The 19,243-nt window shown below is 40.0% G+C and overlaps 1 protein-coding gene across 1 annotated transcript in view; it reads right to left on the minus strand.

The window, feature by feature from the left end:
- Nucleotides 1–19,243, minus strand: part of MCF2L2 (MCF.2 cell line derived transforming sequence-like 2) — a 106,816-nt gene that overhangs the window by 26,096 nt on the left and 61,477 nt on the right. Inside the window, exons 16-21 of the mRNA XM_042881218.1 lie at nt 9,586–9,652; nt 8,475–8,590; nt 7,639–7,708; nt 3,806–3,898; nt 3,231–3,323; nt 179–304 (exon numbers count right to left, since the gene is read on the minus strand). Of these exons, the coding sequence (XP_042737152.1) occupies nt 179–304; nt 3,231–3,323; nt 3,806–3,898; nt 7,639–7,708; nt 8,475–8,590; nt 9,586–9,652 (565 nt within the window). The remainder of the gene's footprint in view (nt 1–178; nt 305–3,230; nt 3,324–3,805; nt 3,899–7,638; nt 7,709–8,474; nt 8,591–9,585; nt 9,653–19,243) is intronic.

The raw sequence follows: 19,243 nt of genomic DNA on the forward strand, positions 1-19,243 counted from the left end.
CCACACCCACATATGTTGTCAAGTCTTCTAGATAACTACAACATGCCACTGAAGAGCATCCTTCAAGAATGTGACTTAGGCACCTTCAAAGTGTACCAGCCATGGGCACAGGGTGATCCGTGATGATAAAGAACATTGTATGAGTCAAGACAACAGTAAGGGCAACAACAAATAATACCTCGTATCCTGTGATTGCGATCTGGTGCATGGAGTCATTTACGGATTTGATGATATCAAGCACTGTGGCCAAGGCCTCTTCCAGTTCAGCAGTACCCTCTGAATTCTTGCTGCATTTCAGCATTTCCTGATGAAACAATGATGAGAAAAGTATTTGAAAATTTCTTATATCAGAAGCCAACACAACCCAGTCCTCTCTGAAATCTGTGCAGCAGAAATACAGGATAAAATAAAAACAGAACATTCACCAGGATTGTCACTGAGGATGAATACTTTGAAATTCTTCACATGTTCAAGTTTTATGGGTTTATTTAAGATGGGATAGGAGCATTTTTACACAGTTACAATCATCTTTCATGTATCACAAAACTACTTCTTTTTTTTTTTTTTTTTTTACTTCATACCTGCTAGAAAAGAAACTCAATCTTAGTATAATGATTTCTGGTATTACAGAATTCACAATTTTCCTGGAGAATTTGTTCCGATTTGTATCCCCACTACTGAAAATATTAATTAATTTCTAGTTTGATCTTGTAAGGCTTGAGGTTCCAATCAAAAGGTCTTAGTAAGCTCTTATCTGATAAATAAAGAAATTCTGCATGGAAAAAACAATCAATTCCTGGATAGATGTTTAGACCACGGTCAGATTATCTCACAAATCTTTCTTCTCTACATTAAGTGAAGATTTTTTGATCTATAAAACAAGTTTTTCAGATGTTAATTTTTTGGGAGGAAGTAACACAAATTACTACAAATCCTTCCCATCTCTTATTCTCTACGCTTCTCCACTACAGATTACAGATCTGCATTTGCAAATGTGAAAACCTTTTTTAAGGGATAGTCATTTTGAAGAATGATGTTGGTACTTAGCAAATAAAAATTATTAAACATTGAATTCTGCTTGAAATAAGGTCATTCCATCTTCCCATCTCCGCATTAAAAACAAGACACAAAATCCTTGACAAGCATGTGCCCAAAGCAAAGAAACTAAAAAATCAAACTTTTTAAGGGATCAATTGTTGTGATTACTTCATATAGAGAGATCTTATTGAAAGCCCCAAATATTTAAGGCCAACACCTTACTTAGCCCAGTAGAGCTCCTTACAAGGTTCTCTTATTTCTATGTGTGTTATTTGCTTGAAAAGTTCTAGTTCTAATTATGAACTACTTGAACCAACAGTTACAACCTATGCAATTCATGAAAGACACAAAAATCTTCTGTTTTTAAATTGTATAAACTGCCTTGCCTCTTGCACTTCTGCCTGTAGAGAAGCCTAGGATTTCACTCAGATGCACAGATATTTGTTGTTATGTTTTCGGGTTTTTTTACTTTATTTTGTAGAAAGTAGTTCTTGGCAATGAGTGTCCACTTGAGATCAGAATCAGACTTTATGCCCTTGCTAAAAGCATCTAGGGGAAAAATGTTTAATAGATACAAATCCACATATAGTTCATACAGTTGTGAGTAGACACGAATCTCAAAGCAGTTGGAAGATCCCAAATGGCAGGATTCTGTCCTCAAATACTGAGGTAACCAGGTCCTAGAGGCTAGAAGCAGGATGCATTCTTATGTTACCTGTTGCACAGTTTCCACTATGGATCCCTGCTCTCTGTATAGTGGGACTGGTGCTTTTTAACATTAGCTATACTGACTTGCAGCCCTCTGGTTTCATAACTGTGACCCAGAATTTAAAACTAGTCTGATCACAGAGCGTCAAGGCACGCCACTAAGGCACTTCTTTGTGACCAATTCTTCAGACTCCTGTTTTCCTATACCCGTAAAAACTCCTGCTACCAGAGATACAGTGCACCATCTTCATAGATCTCATAATCCTTGACAAAATAAACGTTCTTGCCAATGTTTTGCCAAGTATAAAACTGGTCTGACCAGCCTCAACCCTAATAGCTGCTACCTGTTTTGCTGGAGAATTTTGCTCCTTGATCTTGTTACATTTACAGGCATTTTTCAAATTAAAAATATAATCTGGTTTACTCTTGCTCTTCTGAACACTTCGACATTTTCTCCTCTCTCCCAGAACAGTTTCAAGAAATTGAACCAAATTTATTTCTGGATTAAGTTGATACAATTGTACTGGATTCAGTGAAGCTGCATGCTTTTTAACAACGTCCTTCAATTTTTGGTTTCTATAGTTATCCAGTAAGAGGTCACAAAACTACTGCAGAGGCGAATGACCATCCAGATCCTCACATAGCTTAAACTGACCCAATTTGACCAGAATTTCAAGCACAGACAGTGGTCTTATAGCTCCAACCAATCAAAAGGGAAGCTCCTATACTCATCCTGTAGAAAAATTGTGGACAATTTATTCTTAGTTGGGGCTTTAAATGTAGGAGTGGCTCCTTCTGAAAGGTTTGGGTCACAACTACCATAAGTTGGTTCAGAGAGCTGAAAGAGTTCTGTTAAATGAGGATGGATGCCAGAGATGGGATAGAGAATATCAATTCCTGTTTTTAAACTGTAAAGCCACACTGAGCAAATAAAAACAATTTCAATTTCTGATTAAAGGTAAGTAAAACAATAAAATATCTGCTACATAAAATACTCTATTTTGTTTTCCCCCAGCAATACTTATCCTGAAACAGTAGTCCTTTTTTGACTCTGTTGCTATTTTGCATTAAAAAGTATTTGTTGGTGAAGTAAGAGATGATTTCATAGAATCATAGAATCATAGAATCACAAGGTTGGAAATGACCTATAAGATCATCCAGTCCAACCGTCTCCTCATCACCATTGCCACCACTAGTACTAATCCACATCACGCAGCACGTCATCCAGACGCCTCTTGAACACTGCCAGGGACGGCGACTCCACCACCTCCCTGGGCAGCCATTGCAGTGCCTGACCACCCTTTGAGAGAAAAAGTTCTTCCTTATGTCCAACCTAAACCTCCTCTGATACAACTTGCGGCCATTGCCTGTGTCCTGCTCGACTGACTTTCCAGTCAGTCCTCCAGAAAATAATCCCGATAAGCAATTCTATAAGTAAAACAAGCTATGCATTGGAATCCTTTGCATCATCATGGAAAAGTTACCTTTAATAGCAGCTGGTACTTGGTGATTCTCTGGACCGGCTTTAAAAGATACGCATCTAGCGAGAGCTTATGATCCAATTTACGCTGACATTCCTGCAGGAGACAACAAAGAGGAAAAATATTGTTTCTTGAAACACAGGCAAGACACCAAGATCATTATCATTTGGTAATCTGAAGGTGGTATGTCTCCTAATTGTGAGAGAAATTTGCTCTGTCTGCATAGGATTTTCCAGGTTACTTACGCCACAAAATGAAAATATATCAAAACAGAACTAATCAGAGGTTCAACTTAGTGTTGAAATCTGGCATGCCCTGCTAATGAGAATGTAATCATCTGGGGTTTGCAGAGAAGCCAGAAATTGTTTGGCTTTGCTGTAGCCTGAAGTTCCTCCTGTCCAGGAACTATTCTATCTATCTAATCTCCTATAGAGAGCACATTGACACATACTGAGCACCTGCCATCAGTATAAGAAGCACAAGAAAAGTCTGCATTTTTCTGTAAATTTTCTAAAGCAGAGGAAAAAAAAAAACAAGTTTTGATGGTCTCCCGCTGCTAGTCTGCAGTGTAATTCCACCTGAAAAAAGATGCTGTCTCCACACTGTCTCCAGAGAGCTTCAGACCTTGGCTTGTTCTGACAGTATTTTTCATATATTTGGAGGTCCTCTTTCTGCAAGAAAAGGAGAGCTTAAAGTAATAAATAATCAATAGAGCATCTGCCATGAATCAGACTTTTTCTTACTTTCCATCCTAACACATAGAAGTAATGAATTCATGGTCATAAGTCTATATGTAAAAATATACTGAAGCTACCAAACCTGCACTTTAATGTTGTGAAGTTACATAAACCAGAAGATGATGTTTTCTCACTTTTTGCACTAATCAAGCAGGCACTAGATTAAAAGACACATAACCTAATTGCAAAACTGTTATCTTTCAGAGAGGGAAGTAGGTTATTTGAAAACAATAAATAAATAAATAAGATTTTTATTAATGCTACTGGCACAGACCAGTAAGTAGTAATTTTGATGCTACAGGCCAGACAGGAAAAACCACTTAAACTCTGTCCTATCCAGATTAGAAGCAGTAGATCCACTTGATCTGTCCTCTGACTACTCTCCAGGTGCTCCCACTTTAGTCCATAACAAAATCTCATTGACCTCAGTGAAGACAAAGGGAATCTCAGTAAAAACCTAAAGAGATTTCAAGGTCTTTAGGCTATATGGTTGGGCAGAGGCAGGTGTTCCTCTGCCAGTTTCTTAGCTCGCTAACCACAAGTCCAGTTGCTCAGAAGTCCTACAGCCATGCCACTGCAGAGCAGTACCGTACAGATTCCTTAGCAAGACTGCCTGTGTGTGAACAGTTTGGAACCTTTCTGTCTGCACTCACCCAGGTGGACATGACTTTGGTGAGTCAAAGACAGTGCCAAAAACAAAGGAAGGGTATTTCTGGTTCACTCCTCTGTGCTTTCAGCGCTGAACAGTGCCTGCCTACTCTTGGTACAGGGAAAACGTTTTCTTTTGGATAGAGCTACTAGAAGAAACTGGTATCTGTCTTCCTCTATAGTCTCATGTTGACGTCACCTTGATGAATCAGACGAAAGCAGGGCTGTGCAACACCTCACTGTGTCGAGGATTATGCCATAAAAAAAGCTCCATTGCTCTCTGTAGAACACGAATGGTGCTGTTTCAAAAGAAACATAGAGTTTTATTCATCTAAATAGGATTGTCTGCACATGTTGCCTTGGATGGAAGTTAGCAGGGAGTAAAATTCAGAAAAGTAAAATAATCAGAAAGTGTAATCAAGCATTACAATCTGTTCCTGGTGCACAGAAATATAATTGGACTGGGCAAGAACAGAAGCAGTGATGCTCAGAAGGGGGGGCAAAAGATGAGTATCTGTTCAATATAAAGAAAAGATAAAATGATAAACAATTCATGAGTAACTTGCCACAGTGGAACTGTCCTATGTCAACACAGTTCACCACTGCACGTATCAGTGACACCAGCTCAGGCAGATCCAGCTTTAATTTTTATAGTGGTGTAAGGACTAGAACGTTCACTTCATGATCATATCCTGACAAGGACAGGCAAAGTGTAAAGGGGGATAAGGGTGTAGTTTCTGGCTCATCTTGCACCTGATTTTGCTGCTGTGTTCCAGAAGAGAAGTCTGAGAGGAGAAGTACACGGGAACTTCACACACTGCTCCTCCCATCCTGAGAGGATGGGGGGACCTGAGAAATAAACCTGGGAATAAGGGTTCATTTATGTGGTGATGGCTGTCCAGGTGGCACTGGTGGAGGTGGGAGGATGTGGGTGGACATGGCAGGGGAATGACAGGCAGGGGATGGAGGAAACTCAGCCAGGCACAAGGGCATCCCACTGCAGCTCTTGGAACACTTTCAAGCACTTCTGGAAGGTGAAGTGCGATCAGACAGGGTAATATTCTTCAGAAAGTATGAATCTAAAAATCAGTCTATTTCAAAGCATAGGCTCACCATGGTGTTGTGGCAGGAAGGTTACACAAGTACAAGGATGGGGAAACACAGAAATGAATCTGCAACAAAGTGAGTTTCCTCCCAGAACTAAACATCTCCTTGAAGAGCATCTGTTTCAGTTTCCCCCATGCCACAGTAAGCGCAGTCATAACTCACAGGGCAAGCCAGAAGCCTCTGCTCAGTGGGAAGATGCAAAAAGCTGCCAAATCATGGGGAACACAAACACACAACCAGGCTTTTGTTTGTGCCTCCTAAGGCAGTCCAACAGAAACAACAACTTTCTGGAGTTTATGTGGCTTCGTCTAAAAACAGTACATGAGGGAAATTCCTTGAATCAAAGGTGCTACTGTGTGAGCAGAGACATTTCCAGAGACAGGTTTTTGCTTTGTTAGCGCGAAATTTGAAATAGTGAAAAAGCTAACACATGATTTAAACTAATACATGGTTTAATTTCTTACTAGATATATTTGGTATTGTTTGACTAGTCCATGGAGGCTGATAAGCAGATGTGACAAAAGAACTGATTTTCTTTCACTTGACACATGACCCAAAGTTTTACTGCAGCTTATTTTATATTGGTGGAACAATGAGAATTGGCTCAGCAGCTGTTCTGACAGAGTCATAAGCTGCAAAACTGGAACACGGAATTTGATCTTTCTGCAGAATAATAGGATCAATTTTGCATTATGAATTTCTCTCTACCTTCCAAGTCCGGGGATATTTACAATATATAGACTTCATGGCCTGCATTCTTCAGTGACTGTTTATCCTACTTTGCATAATGATTTCACCACAATATTTTCCTGCTCAGCATCTGAATCTTAGGTTAACAACACAGTCCTTGGTAATGCCATTTACTCAGGCGCTAAATACTGGCGGCTAACCAGAGAAGAGTTCAGCTGACTATAATCACATATACACTGGTACGATGACCTTCAGCATAACTTGTTTGTAAACCCTGTTTGTAAAGCCTGTTCTTTGGAAAAATTCACATTTCTCATTGAAATCTTAAAGTTGTGGCAGTGCTCGACACCTCTGAGAACTGGGGCAGGTAGGTTTCATCTAAATTCATCTGTATTTCATACAGTTCCTTGTCAATAAAAATTAAGCAGGAAAGCAGCAGCAACTCATCAAATCAGGTTTTTCTGATTAGTGGGACCTCTGAATGAGTGCCAGACAAACGAACACCTTTTGTTGGGTCACAGGAAACAGGGCTAACAGCCACACTAATGGGAGCATGGATGAGAGCTCTCAGGGGATGGAGCTGCAGAACTTAGGTACTGAAATCTACAGGAAGCAAAGATGCGTGTGTCTGACCAAACCCACCACTCTAAGGCTTTGGGTTTTCTCATATATTGATCTCTCACCACTTCATCCAAGTGAGGAGAATCTCTCTTGGTTTTTAAATAACGTGAAGAAGTAAAAGAATTGGTCTTGGAGTAATGGAGCTGGTAGAGATTCACCACACAAGGAAGGTGGTAGACTCTACTGAATCAGTTTCAGGGAAGTAAGTCTCCTGAATGGTGTAGAGAAAAGAAGACAGAGATAGGCTGTGCTATTTGCACGCAGAGCAATATGCTGTTAGATCATTTCCTGCTTATTTACAGCAGTGTGGTGCCAGGTGTACATCAGGTTCTGGGCATCATATCTTAATCTGATATGAAAGTTGACACTTTGATCTTTTTTTTTTTTTTTTCCGATGAGAGCTTAAAATACATTTGTAAAACACTGCTAACGGATCTCTTCCCGCCAGTAAGAAGGCTCAGATTTCAAAATACACACTGGGAATATCTGCTAATATGAGTTTCCCTCATTCACATAAGCAATCAGAGTGAAAGGATAAAAGTTAATCTGTAACTATTGTTGGACAAGAACATGGATATTCACACAAACTTAGAAAAGGATTTGCTTACCCTTTTCAAAAAGCATTGGGCGAGGAGCTCAGGATTTTCAATGCAATCTTCTAACTCTTTGAGGAAAATCCTGTGAAAAACAAAGGAAAGCAAACAATAATGGAACATTCTGTTCACACATGCTAGCTTCCATGTAACTCTAGATTAAAGTCTATGTTCCTGTAGTGAAAGGATTCAATGTGGAACATAACAATTCTGACACACAAAGAAAGATATTATATATATTTAAGAAAACTGGAATGTGGTTCACAGCTGATTGCCTGAAACACCAATATTATCATGTCTTCATCTGCTCACAAGCATTTGATACATCTGGTTCTTCTGGCTGTTCAGATTTATTTTCAATATGTGGCCCAAACACCCACTTCCCATTTGGTTACGAGCATGTTTCAGAACAGCAAGAAAAGACAGAAAAGCTCTGTCAAATGCAGTTGTTTAATCAGCGAGCAGTGAAAATATGGGCTGCATTCCATTTTTGCAGTCACTGGAAGTCAATGCACTAAGCTTTTAGGAAAAGAATTACCAGGTTTGCAAAGGGACATTTATCAGACTATCAAGGGAGAACAAAAAATATTTACCGCTAGAAACATTCAAAATTAATAATGCCAAGGGAGATCACTAGTGAATGCACAAAAGGGATAATCTTTCACAAATAGATGACATTGATGATCTCAGAGGTATTCTCCACACATGGGTTTTATAGGACACATACAGAGGCAAAGTGAGGATGACTTTCCCTGCCTGTGTACACATGGGTGTAACAAAGCACCCTGTGAAAAGGCAGTAGAAGAGTCAGCAGCAGCAAGGGCTCAGGACAACCAGCAATTCACACATGCCTGTTGTGGAATTCATAGATTTCTGGGAGGTTTCCAAATAGAATATCCTTCTTGTTCTGGAGCATTGATGGAATCAGATGTAATAAACTTGGATTGTCCATTTCTGAAGCATAGCCCTGCAGAGGAGAGTGAAAAATAAAACCAGGTTATTTTTACCAGGAAAAAAAGAGTGTATCTGAGTCACTAAAAAGCCCCACAGTATGTGTGCTTTTTTTCTCAGCAGAGCATACAACAGCTTCTCCCTGTGCCAGTATCTTTATTGCTTAATGATTTTCTGATGCTTCTCATTTTCTCCAGAGCTATTACACCTGATAGCTGTGCAAACACATTCTTAACCACAAGTGGACAGATTATGGGATCAACAGAAAAGAATAAATCATGTTCCTACTAATCAAAAGGGATGGAAACTGCTAAGTTTGATAGACACTTGACTCTCTGCTACACTGTTTCATTGCAAAAAGGTTTGGATTTATTTGTTAGGCTATGGTATTTTACATGGTTATTCAGTTGTTTCTCATAGAAGCTCAGTTGTATTTTTTGCATACACATTTTTGAGAGAAAAACATTCTGATTATAGATTTTAAAGTCAGAATAATCAATCATCAGAGCTGTCAGCTCCCACAAATCAAATTGGATGAAGAAGCAACGACATAGTTGCAAAAAGATACCAGTCAGTCCTTCAGATCCCACACAAATACACACAAGACTGAGCCAGTGTTGTGACACTGGCCTACCTTTATCTCAATCATGTTCCAAACATACATTCAGAGAAACTTAGATTGTGACCCCCTGGAAAACAAGGATGCTGTTTCTAAAGTTACTGATGATGTGAAAAGGCACATTACTAACTATTTATCCGACCATAACTTTGAAAATGATGCAACTTTCATCATTCCGTGGGCTGGAGTAACAGAAAGTGCCTCTGGCCCTGAGGTAGGATGTTCAAAACATCCCTTTATTTTCCATGTCTGAGGCTGAGCAATCTTGTTGACAGAGAACCTGTGTTCTCTGAACACAAAGTGGGAGGTGAGAGTGCTCAGCCCATGAAGGATGTGCAACACCAGTGATCACTTAGAGGTTAAACGTCAGAAGAATTTACAGATTTTCTTACCTCTATTATGCTTTGAAGTTCTTCCACATAAACACGCTCGGTTTCTATCAGCTCATTGATTATGTGGCTAAAAGAGAAGAAGTATGGAGTGCTGTCAAATTGCATCTTGTTGATAAGCTTAGACAGCCTAAGTATCTTTTAGTCTATTACTTTTTCAGTTCATTTTAAACTTCACCTTGTTGTTGGTTGTTATAGCCATTTTTATATCTGTACACCTGAATTAAGATTTAAAATGCTCCACAAAGCAAAAAGGGTTTCCTCTGCTAACAATCAATAATAAGAGTCAATAAAAAAGGATTATGTTTCCCAAGTCTGTTACATTTCCCAAGGCTATGTTCCTTGTATGTTTTGCTTTCTTTTATAAAACAAGACTGCAGATTGGTCCTGCAAAAGCGGCAACCAGTGTCAGAAATCTGACACACAACAGTTAATTAGAGTAAAAATGTTCCTATAATCAGGACTTCATAGCAATCTTACCATAATGCTTTAAGTCAAGACAAAACCATAGAGTGCCCAGCAGAGGATAGAGAAATGGATCAGGGCTGTACACTGCCCACACTGGAAACAATTGCTCTCATTTATTTAAACTCCACATTGATCTTAAATTGAGATATTTATGAACAGTAAGGTCACATCTAGCAATAGAGGCAAAAAGTATCACTTAGTGGCTATGTAATATTATTGCACTCCGTGACACCAGCGCAAGGGATGTCTGTTGGTCTCTAATTCATATAAAAGCTCTGTAGATATTTCCCTGAATTTGCATATGCTTTGGGGCTTTGAAATGTGTTTGTGGTATGCTTGAAGTACCACATTACTCTTCACAGGCTAGATAGATTTGTTGCTCTAATGCATCTTTCTGAGAAGTGCATAGTTAGTGGCCTAAGGGCCATTTGCTCATAAAACGATTTTGCAAACATTAGCACTTGCTTTTATAACTGACCCAAAACAAATAAAACTGTTCTGGTTAAATGTGCCTTTCCTTTTAACAGCTACTGCAGTCCACAGTCCAGATGCAAAGGAGACAAACAGGTTGCTGCTGTTCCAGCATCACTTGAAGGGCTGAGAAGAAATCCTAAGCACAATTCATAACGTGTTTCTAGAGCCAACAACTTTCATTTCACAGGGTGAAAGGATGGCTGTCAAACAGAACTAACACGGGGCTTATTTAGCATTCCAAAAGTGCATTTCCAGAGAGCTACTTTTGTTTTGTCTTTTTTTTTTTTTTTTTTTTTTTTAAGGAACACGGCAGGTATAACAAAACCATCAGATAAACTTTCTGTTTTTAAGCTTTAAACTGATCTTCAAGTTATTCTTACTGTGGAAAGAAGCTTATTTACTTGCAAACAAAGCAGACTTCTGTATGCTATATGTTCTGCTATCAAACAGATTGCACAAGGACTGACTCCAAACCCAACCCAGCATTTAGCTGACAATTATACCTGAAAAAGAAGTGATTGGCCCATAGGCTTCCTGGTGACCAGGTCATAAATAAACAATCACATGCTTCCTCTCAGCAGTAACCCAGTAAACAAAACAAAGGTCCTAAGACTCCATTATTGCCCATCTCTCTATGAGTCTTTTCTGATTCCTATTTCAACATAACATATTTCAACAGTTGTGTCTTCTCTCTCCCAACTGTTAGCAGTCTGCTTTTTTTTAAAATTATTTTTACTAACCCTAGTAATATGGGGAAAGAAGTGTCTGCTCAGAACATCATAAAAGCTCACATCTTAAGAATGTTTGATGAGAGGTGGTTCTGTGGAACTCCTACAATATTGCCATAGTAGTTATGGGGTTCACATAAAAGTTAACATCATTTTTTAAGATTTGATTTTATTAACTTAATTCTATAAGTAGATTTATACTAAGTGAATGCTTAAACTTTTAAAGTGTGATAAAAACTCACTTAACTTATCCTTTCCCTCCTTCTTGAGGTGTTCTCAGCCATTTTATATCCCAACTTCGGTGACATTGAGGCAGAGGAAACCATGATGTATTCTTTAGCAGCTTCTGCTTGGAGCTCATATCTCCAAACTACAAGTCTTCTGTACATAAAAGGTAATCATTTTTTCAATACTTCCCAGCCAAATAGCTGGATCTGCTCCCACAGTGGCTCTCGTTGCTGTTTTATTTTTTCTTTCTCTACAACCGTACTCTCACCCAACCACAGTTTGTATCCATGTTAAAAAAGAGAATATTTACTGTTGGTCTGGGAGTTCCAGTCATCCGTAACATCGTGCTATCCTACACTATTATTCTGAAAGCATTATTCTGTATTTCTCCAGCAGCACTGTCACCACTCAAACAAGCAATGACAAACTCAGTTTGTGTACTGTAGAGGACTGGGCCCAGGAATGGGTCCCAGTGCAATGACTGGCAATGGGAGAAGCTAAAAACCTAGGGAGGGAAGGCGCTGTAGAGTGGTACACGGACAGGGTTGGTGCAACAGCAGCCTTCAGGAGCACTCAGCAACCATCTGAAAGCAGCCTTGTGTAGCTCCAGTGCTCACAGCAGCACAATTTCATACATGAAATGTTGTTGCACTTAGCTGCAGGAATTGCTTTACCAAACTGCTATCAGTGTACAGCTGTGCATTGAGGGAAGGGACTTCCACAGACCCTGGAACTGCTCTAACACTGTGTAAAATCAGGAATTAAAGAGCGACACAAGTGAGCTTTGCTGCTGTGGGGGAGAGCATTCATGGGCTATAAATGTGATGCCTTGGCATGCTGACCTGCTAAATGATGAAGTGGAATATGTGCCATGTGGCACAAGGGGCTTAATGGTGCTTGGGATAATTTAGCAGCCTAAAAAACAGGTAGTGACATCCCCTGGCCTTCATCAAGCCAGGAAGGCTGATTTGTGAAATGTTCACTGTCTCTTTCAGGCCATCATGGGACAGCAAGGGTAACTCAGCAAGCACCTGCTGTAGGGGTATCATGTGTAAGGAAAATACGATGCAGCAGCTGACAGGACTATTGTCACACACAGTTCCTTCAGCTCCTTTTTTTCACTGTATGGTCTCAACAAATATGATCAGGTTAGAATTAATTCCTAACCAGCTGTAAATCCTGTATTACATTGTTCAATATTTGAACAAAGCAAATGTAAACACACGCTGTTTCTAGACATACAGGAACAGGCTGCCCAGAGAGGTTGTATTCAAGACTTGTCTGGACACCGACCTGTGCAACCTATTGTAGAGAACCTGCTTTAGCAGGGGGTTGGACTTGATGATCTCTTGAAGTCCCTTCCAACCCCAGCAATTGTATGATTCTGTGATTCTGTAATGCAGGACGCTGAACTGCTGATAAGAAATTAAAGACAAATGCAGCTATTCTATTCTATTGTCTTTCTCACTGATGAGGAAGTGCAGGCACAAGAGTTTACCTCAGTCTCTCTGTCAATAATCAGAAATTAAATGAAAATTAAACTGCTGAAGGAATGAGACAGTACCAAAAAAATGAAGAATACAAGCTAAGCAGTGGCAGATCAGAGGTACAGGCCTGTGCTTTTAAATGTAGCTCTTTCCAAAATCAATGAAAAGCAAAAAGTTTGCCAAAATTTCATTCGGTTTCCTTCCTTTTTTTTTTTCCCCCTACATTTCAGTACAAATTACATAGCAAAGTTTCATGCAGACTTCTATCAGTTTCCAAGGGCTTTTCTCCAACCTGGTGTTGCCATGTTGCCACACAGAGTTCACATGCCTCAGTCAACAGACCCTTGGAGGCAGCAGCAGATGCAGCATGATATATCCCAGCTGCTTTCGCATTTGCTTTCCCCATCAGAGAGAAACAGAAAAACAGGAGATGGAGCAAGAACAGAAATCTTGAAATCGCGTTCTTTGTTCTAAGGGACTCTTTGTGGTGTGGTCAGTACGAGAACTTGCATGTGACACAAAGGTTTGCTGCAGCTGGCTGTCTCAAAGGTAATCTCAGAAAGCAGTTAGCAGCCTCAGGACTCAGCTTTGCCATTACAGGTAAGACCCAAACACTCCCCTCATTGACCCAAAGTGGAGAAAAACCAGGAGCAACTGGGGCATGTGGGGCGAGGGGTTAAACCTTCCACATCTACTGTTCCTTCATTTCAGAGACAGTCACAAACATGAGGTGCATCAGCACAAACCCAACAAAACTCTGAGCTGGCCGAAGCTCCTGGGCAGCTCTCAGATAAATTGCTCCTCACCAGAATGCTTCTTAAGTGAACAAGTCATTTGAGCACAGATGGTGAAGGCATTCAATTGGAAAGTCTGAGGTTTGCATGGTCTCAACTGATTTTAGCCAAGGTCATAACTGAACCCTTGAAACTGAGGTAAATGCTGGTATTAGCAGCCCTCACTCCCAGTGGGGCATTTCTGTGTCAGTCCCTGTCTGTGCTGACATTTAGACCAAATGCAGCTATTTATATTGCTCTGGCCAGTGCAAATAGCAACTAGCAACACTGCTAACCAAGTATAAACTAATCCTAACCGGCTTCTCCTGCACTGCGCTGCCTTGTTGGAATAGAACTGTGGCAATAGGTGTTGAGCTGGCTCATGGAAACTAAGAGCATATTACTGAGAAGGTCCATGTCACACAGAAGACACACATCAGCCCATCATATATTTGCAACTCCCTTCATTCTTCATTAACATGAAAAGCAAAAGGGAAAGTAATTGACGAGCTCGTCAGGCTCCCTGGGTCTGTCAGGTAACTGGGCAGCTCTGTCTCAGTCCTTCTGGTAAGAGCAGTGTCAGGTGGTGGCTCTGCTGTGTGCTGCATTTAAAAAAACACTCTAACACGATGAAGCCCTGAGCAGAAATAGCATCTGGAGCCTACCACAATCTATTAATATCTGCTCTGGCAAAACCTCAATGACTTTTTGCTCATACAGTTACTGTTTGTGGATCCTGCTCGCATGGCAGCATAAAACTGGCTCAGGATTTCTGTTTCCATAACCGTGTTTCTTTGCTAACAAAATCACTGGCACACTTTCATTCATAAAACTTACTTCTATGCAAAGATTCGCTATCGCAAGGAGTCTTTTCCCAGAAGTGGAACTGGAGCCATCAAACAGAATTACAGCAGTGAGTTTGTCAGTGGAAAGATACACAAATCCTCAGTGTATCTCCACAATTATTATGCAACAGACAATCTGTCTGCGTGGCTGATGTAGAGCCAACAGAAATGGCACCCGTGCACAGGTGTTCCATACAAAATGTATGGAAAGAAAATGAAAAGCTAATGCATGTCTGCGTTGGACTCCAGCAGCTCAAAGTTTTGTATATTTTCTACTGCTGAAACAGCAGAATACCAGAGTCTGTGTATGTAAGAGCAAAGTGTCCAGTAGAATCCAGTAGAATCTGGACAAATTAATGTATCAAATTAATGAAAATAAAATAAACATATTATAAATCTATCTGGTTTATAGAGATCTACTTAAATTGAAAATAGTAGCATTTAAATGTCTATGGGCTCAAAAATATCAGAAAGGACCAAACAGAAATGCATGCAGTGCCACAGATACATACTCTGAGACCAAACATCAGCATAGGATAGGGCTAGACAGAAGAGAAGTGAGAGCAAAAAATGTCCTGGCTTGCAAAAATAGGCAGAGTGGTAAGGAACATTTTGGCCCAGTACCCTGGCCAGTCTTAATTGTTGTCAGGTTTCTATATTTGAATTTGAATGAAATATAACAAAATCATAATTTTTGGAAATGTATCTATTTGCATGTAATACGTGGGAAAGGTGTCACTGTCACAGTGGAAAGAGAATCAGCAATACTTAGCACTGTTAGTTTTCAACTAGAGATTGCTATTAGAAATTCTGACTGATCTAATCTGAAAATATCAAAATGATGTTTGTGCAATGGGATCAAAAGAAATCATAGCAAGTAAAGTGATCCATGGAGGAAATTTCCAGTCTACTTTCAGAATTGCTTTCAAGAGGGTTTTGTTTTGTTTTTTTTTATTTCTCATGGTGCTAAATGTACCTTTTCCAGTTGAAAAGTATTTTCAGATGAGATTGTGCAATAGTTCAAGTGAAACTTGAGTGCTGGTCAGTTGCAGCACCCTACCCCCTAAAGTGAAGCAAAAGATTGTTCTGGACGTAAGAACATTTGTTTGAATTGAACCCGTAATTGTTGTTTGATACAGAAACCCTTTCTGATTTCTTTGACACACGCTCTCATCTGACAATGAGTGACCTTTACTGAAGATATTGTATTTGCCTGCATAGGTGATTCTATTCCAACGCAAGGTGAAGTCAATTGCCTAAGCTGTTAAGGAAGTTGGTCTGAGCAGGAAGACTGCATTTTTGTTAGAAATATACCTTACCTCTGAGGTCACCATTTATAACACTTTGTTTCTTCTGAAATACTCTGATCTCTTTGCACATAAGAGAGTGTCCCACATTCGTTGTTCCCAAAACAAATGACCTCGGGGAAATATTTTTATATATCTTAATTAGTTGACCTACATTATAGGAACCAGAACACTGTTGTTAACAGAAAGGCAAATTAATTAAATCACCTACAGAAATGAATAGCATGAACAGAGGACTGAAAGTCATACAAGAGCTGTCTCTCATTGCAGCTGTGCACCTACACTGAATGATGCAGCTCTGCACAGAAATAGCTAGCTTTAGGAAATGTGGGTGCTGCAGACTGGCCATTGCTATGGGCCAAAATAACAACCAGCTAATCAGGACAAGCAGATACAGTCACAGTATTTATAAGACAAGACTTCTAAAATGCAGCACTCCAGATCTGGTGAGCCCTTCTGCTGTGGAGATGCACAGAGTCCTATTTCTTGGAAGCCACTTCTTTCACAGTTGCTTTTCCTTACATGTTTGAAACAAAGCAGGCAAGAGAGAGCTGGAAATTGAATGGTTTCTGACTTCTGCAAAAACTATTCAACAGGCTTTGTTTATAGTCAACCTGATGTCTGAAATGGAAACTGTCTACATGCAACATACTTTTTCCATTCCTTTGCAGACAAGATATAGCGATATCCAAATACCAGTTCACCTCTTTAGGTGAGAAATCTGATAAAACTGACAGTGATGTGAACTTTCCCTCACAGAGTGGTAAACTGTGACACTTGGAAAAGGACTGTCTTAACAAAAGCAAAAAGACAGTCATGAACCACAAAACATTCAAATAGATGCAACCAAAAAATAAAGTACAGAAGTAGGTTCAAGGAAGCTTCATGGGAACCATTTATACTGAGAATTCATGTTCACCACTGAAGGGCCTGCTGCTAGATTAAGAGAGCCTCAGTGGTTGTGATATCTCAGCAGAACTGCTCAACAGTTGTTCTGCAACACTTTGGAAAGCCATTTAGGTAAACGAGGAATTAGTATTGTTATTAAAATGAATGTGGTTGATTTTACAGTCTTGAATTTATGAAAAGGGCAGACCAGAGCAGTGCACGTTGCACTTGGAATGGAGGTGATGGATTTGATGAAGATTACTAGTTCCTATATGTGTTTATATTTCAGTCTGAGATGCAATGCTATGCAAATGCCATCTTGCAAAATCTCTCTGGAATAGGACACAGCACTGTGCCAGACTTAAATTCTGTGCCCACAGACCTCCTGGACAGAGAGATATAAGATCTTGGTAAATATCTTGAATACACCCTGATTTCTAATGTCTTCAAGAATCTGTATTCTGTGCGATTTGGGAGAAATAAACTATGCCTTTGTTACCTGAAAATTAAGAATGAAAGACAGAAGAATCCTGAACAGCTAAAATGGAGTTTATGGGAGCAGCTGGAACATGTATTCCAATTTAGTTAATCTTTTCGGCACATGCACATCAATACGTAAATTATGATTTGCCATAGCTGAGAAGCAAGCACATCCTTTTTCCGTCCTGTTTTCTCTATGGCAGTAAGTTGGGGCAGAGGCAGGAATCAGAGCAGCTGCAGCTGCCTCACTCCAACCAGCAGCAATAGGGAATCAGCTCCTGGCAACTGCCATGTACTACTCTGGTCTACCCGCCTCTTGAACTCAGCTTGACGAACTGAATGATGACTTAGAGGAAGGAGAGACATTGCCTGTTGGAAGACTTTCCAAACTTCCAAACTGATTTGGAGAACTGTGGGATGGATTTACATAGAGAAAGTGGTTGAAAGGGCCGCTTTACAGTCTCACAATTGTAGACTGCATGAAATGGAAGGATGATACCCAGTATTTATCCTGTTTGTTAATTTTTCCTAAGCAGCTGTTAATGACCAATATCCAAGATAAAGCAATGGTACAGATACGTAAACAGATTCATCCAGGACTGCCATTCTTCTGCGTTTTTCCTGTGGAAGAATGGGAGGCTTGGTTCATCAGAGGTCCTAGGTCTTGCCTACAGGAGAAATCTCGAAGTACTCCACCACTTCAGTGTTTGTGGTAAGAACTGAGGCTGAGTACAATTGCAATGGTGATAAGAGCATGCCACACTGGGAAGAGCTGCTAGAGAGTTATGAGCTCTCAGTGTCTTCTACCCACACCGTAATTCTGGCCTGGCAGCAGTAGTGGGAATCAGCATGGACCAACTGAACATATGCATTTTAACCAACAAAAGCATGTTTGCTGCCACATTATTCAGCTTTAACTCAAGTCAGCTGCCATCCAGGAAAGATTGCCCATTGGCCAGGGAACAGAATATGAAGACAGGTCTGCAATAACTAGAAATGCAAATGAAACATCAGTGCCTTCAAACGAGAGGTGATGGAGAAAGACCAGAAAGAGTGTATCAAATGATCTGCATACATAGGAACATTAGAGAGTTTGCAGAGAATCTGCTTGACAGACAGGTGATACTATATAAAACAATTCCTGTGTAGTCCCATAGGAGGAAAGAAGAAGGCTGTTGTATGAAAAATACATGTGAATTTTCAAAAATAAATGTGTCACAAATCTTTGAAACTCGGTTTTTATATTCTCAGTTAATGAGCAGCTCGTTAAGTGCAGGAAGTAAAGTCAGCAGTGATTTACTGAACAGTGCACCCAGTAAATCCCTGCTTCATTGCATCACCAGCTACACAGTGCTATCTGCTGCTGTTCTGCAAACCAGGCAGTTATTTAGATCAGTGTAGTGTGTGTGCAAGTCATCATCACTGTGATTAGGCAACATGACATATGCTTTGTGCTGCCATAAATGACAATGTGAAGTGCTCAGCATGAATGCTCCTTTCTGAGCCTGCTGATATACAGGAGCTGTGTACTGTTAACTTCAGATCGGTTTAAATTCAATTTCTTAGAACTGATGTGAACATGCAGGGATAGATTGGTGTGCTTTGGCAGATTTGTCTGGAGAATTTAAAAACAACTCTGCCTCCAGCTAATTGTTCCCATGAGAGGTGTGCAACTGAGTTCAGAAACCTCCTCTCCCAGGAAGAGTGAGCCTTGCCACTCTTGAACCTCAAACTAAGTCGCTGCTAACTCCACTGAATCATTGTGTTAAACAGGCTAATTATAAGTGCTGATGAAGAGCTGCTAAAAATCATATAATCTAGCATTGTAATCTGCAGTAAAAGTTTTAATAAACCCATCTTGCTGCTAGAACTAGAGCTGTGTAAAAATCAATCCATGGCACTTCTTCTGACAAGACCCATGCAGCCCTTGGCCACCACAAAGCAGCAGTTATGTGCACACACTCTACAAGCCCTGAGATGGAT

Source organism: Lagopus leucura, unplaced genomic scaffold (assembly GCF_019238085.1).
Source record: "Lagopus leucura isolate 7727_CA_CO unplaced genomic scaffold, USGS_WTPT01 Super-Scaffold_100029, whole genome shotgun sequence".
Lineage (NCBI taxonomy): Eukaryota > Metazoa > Chordata > Aves > Galliformes > Phasianidae > Lagopus > Lagopus leucura.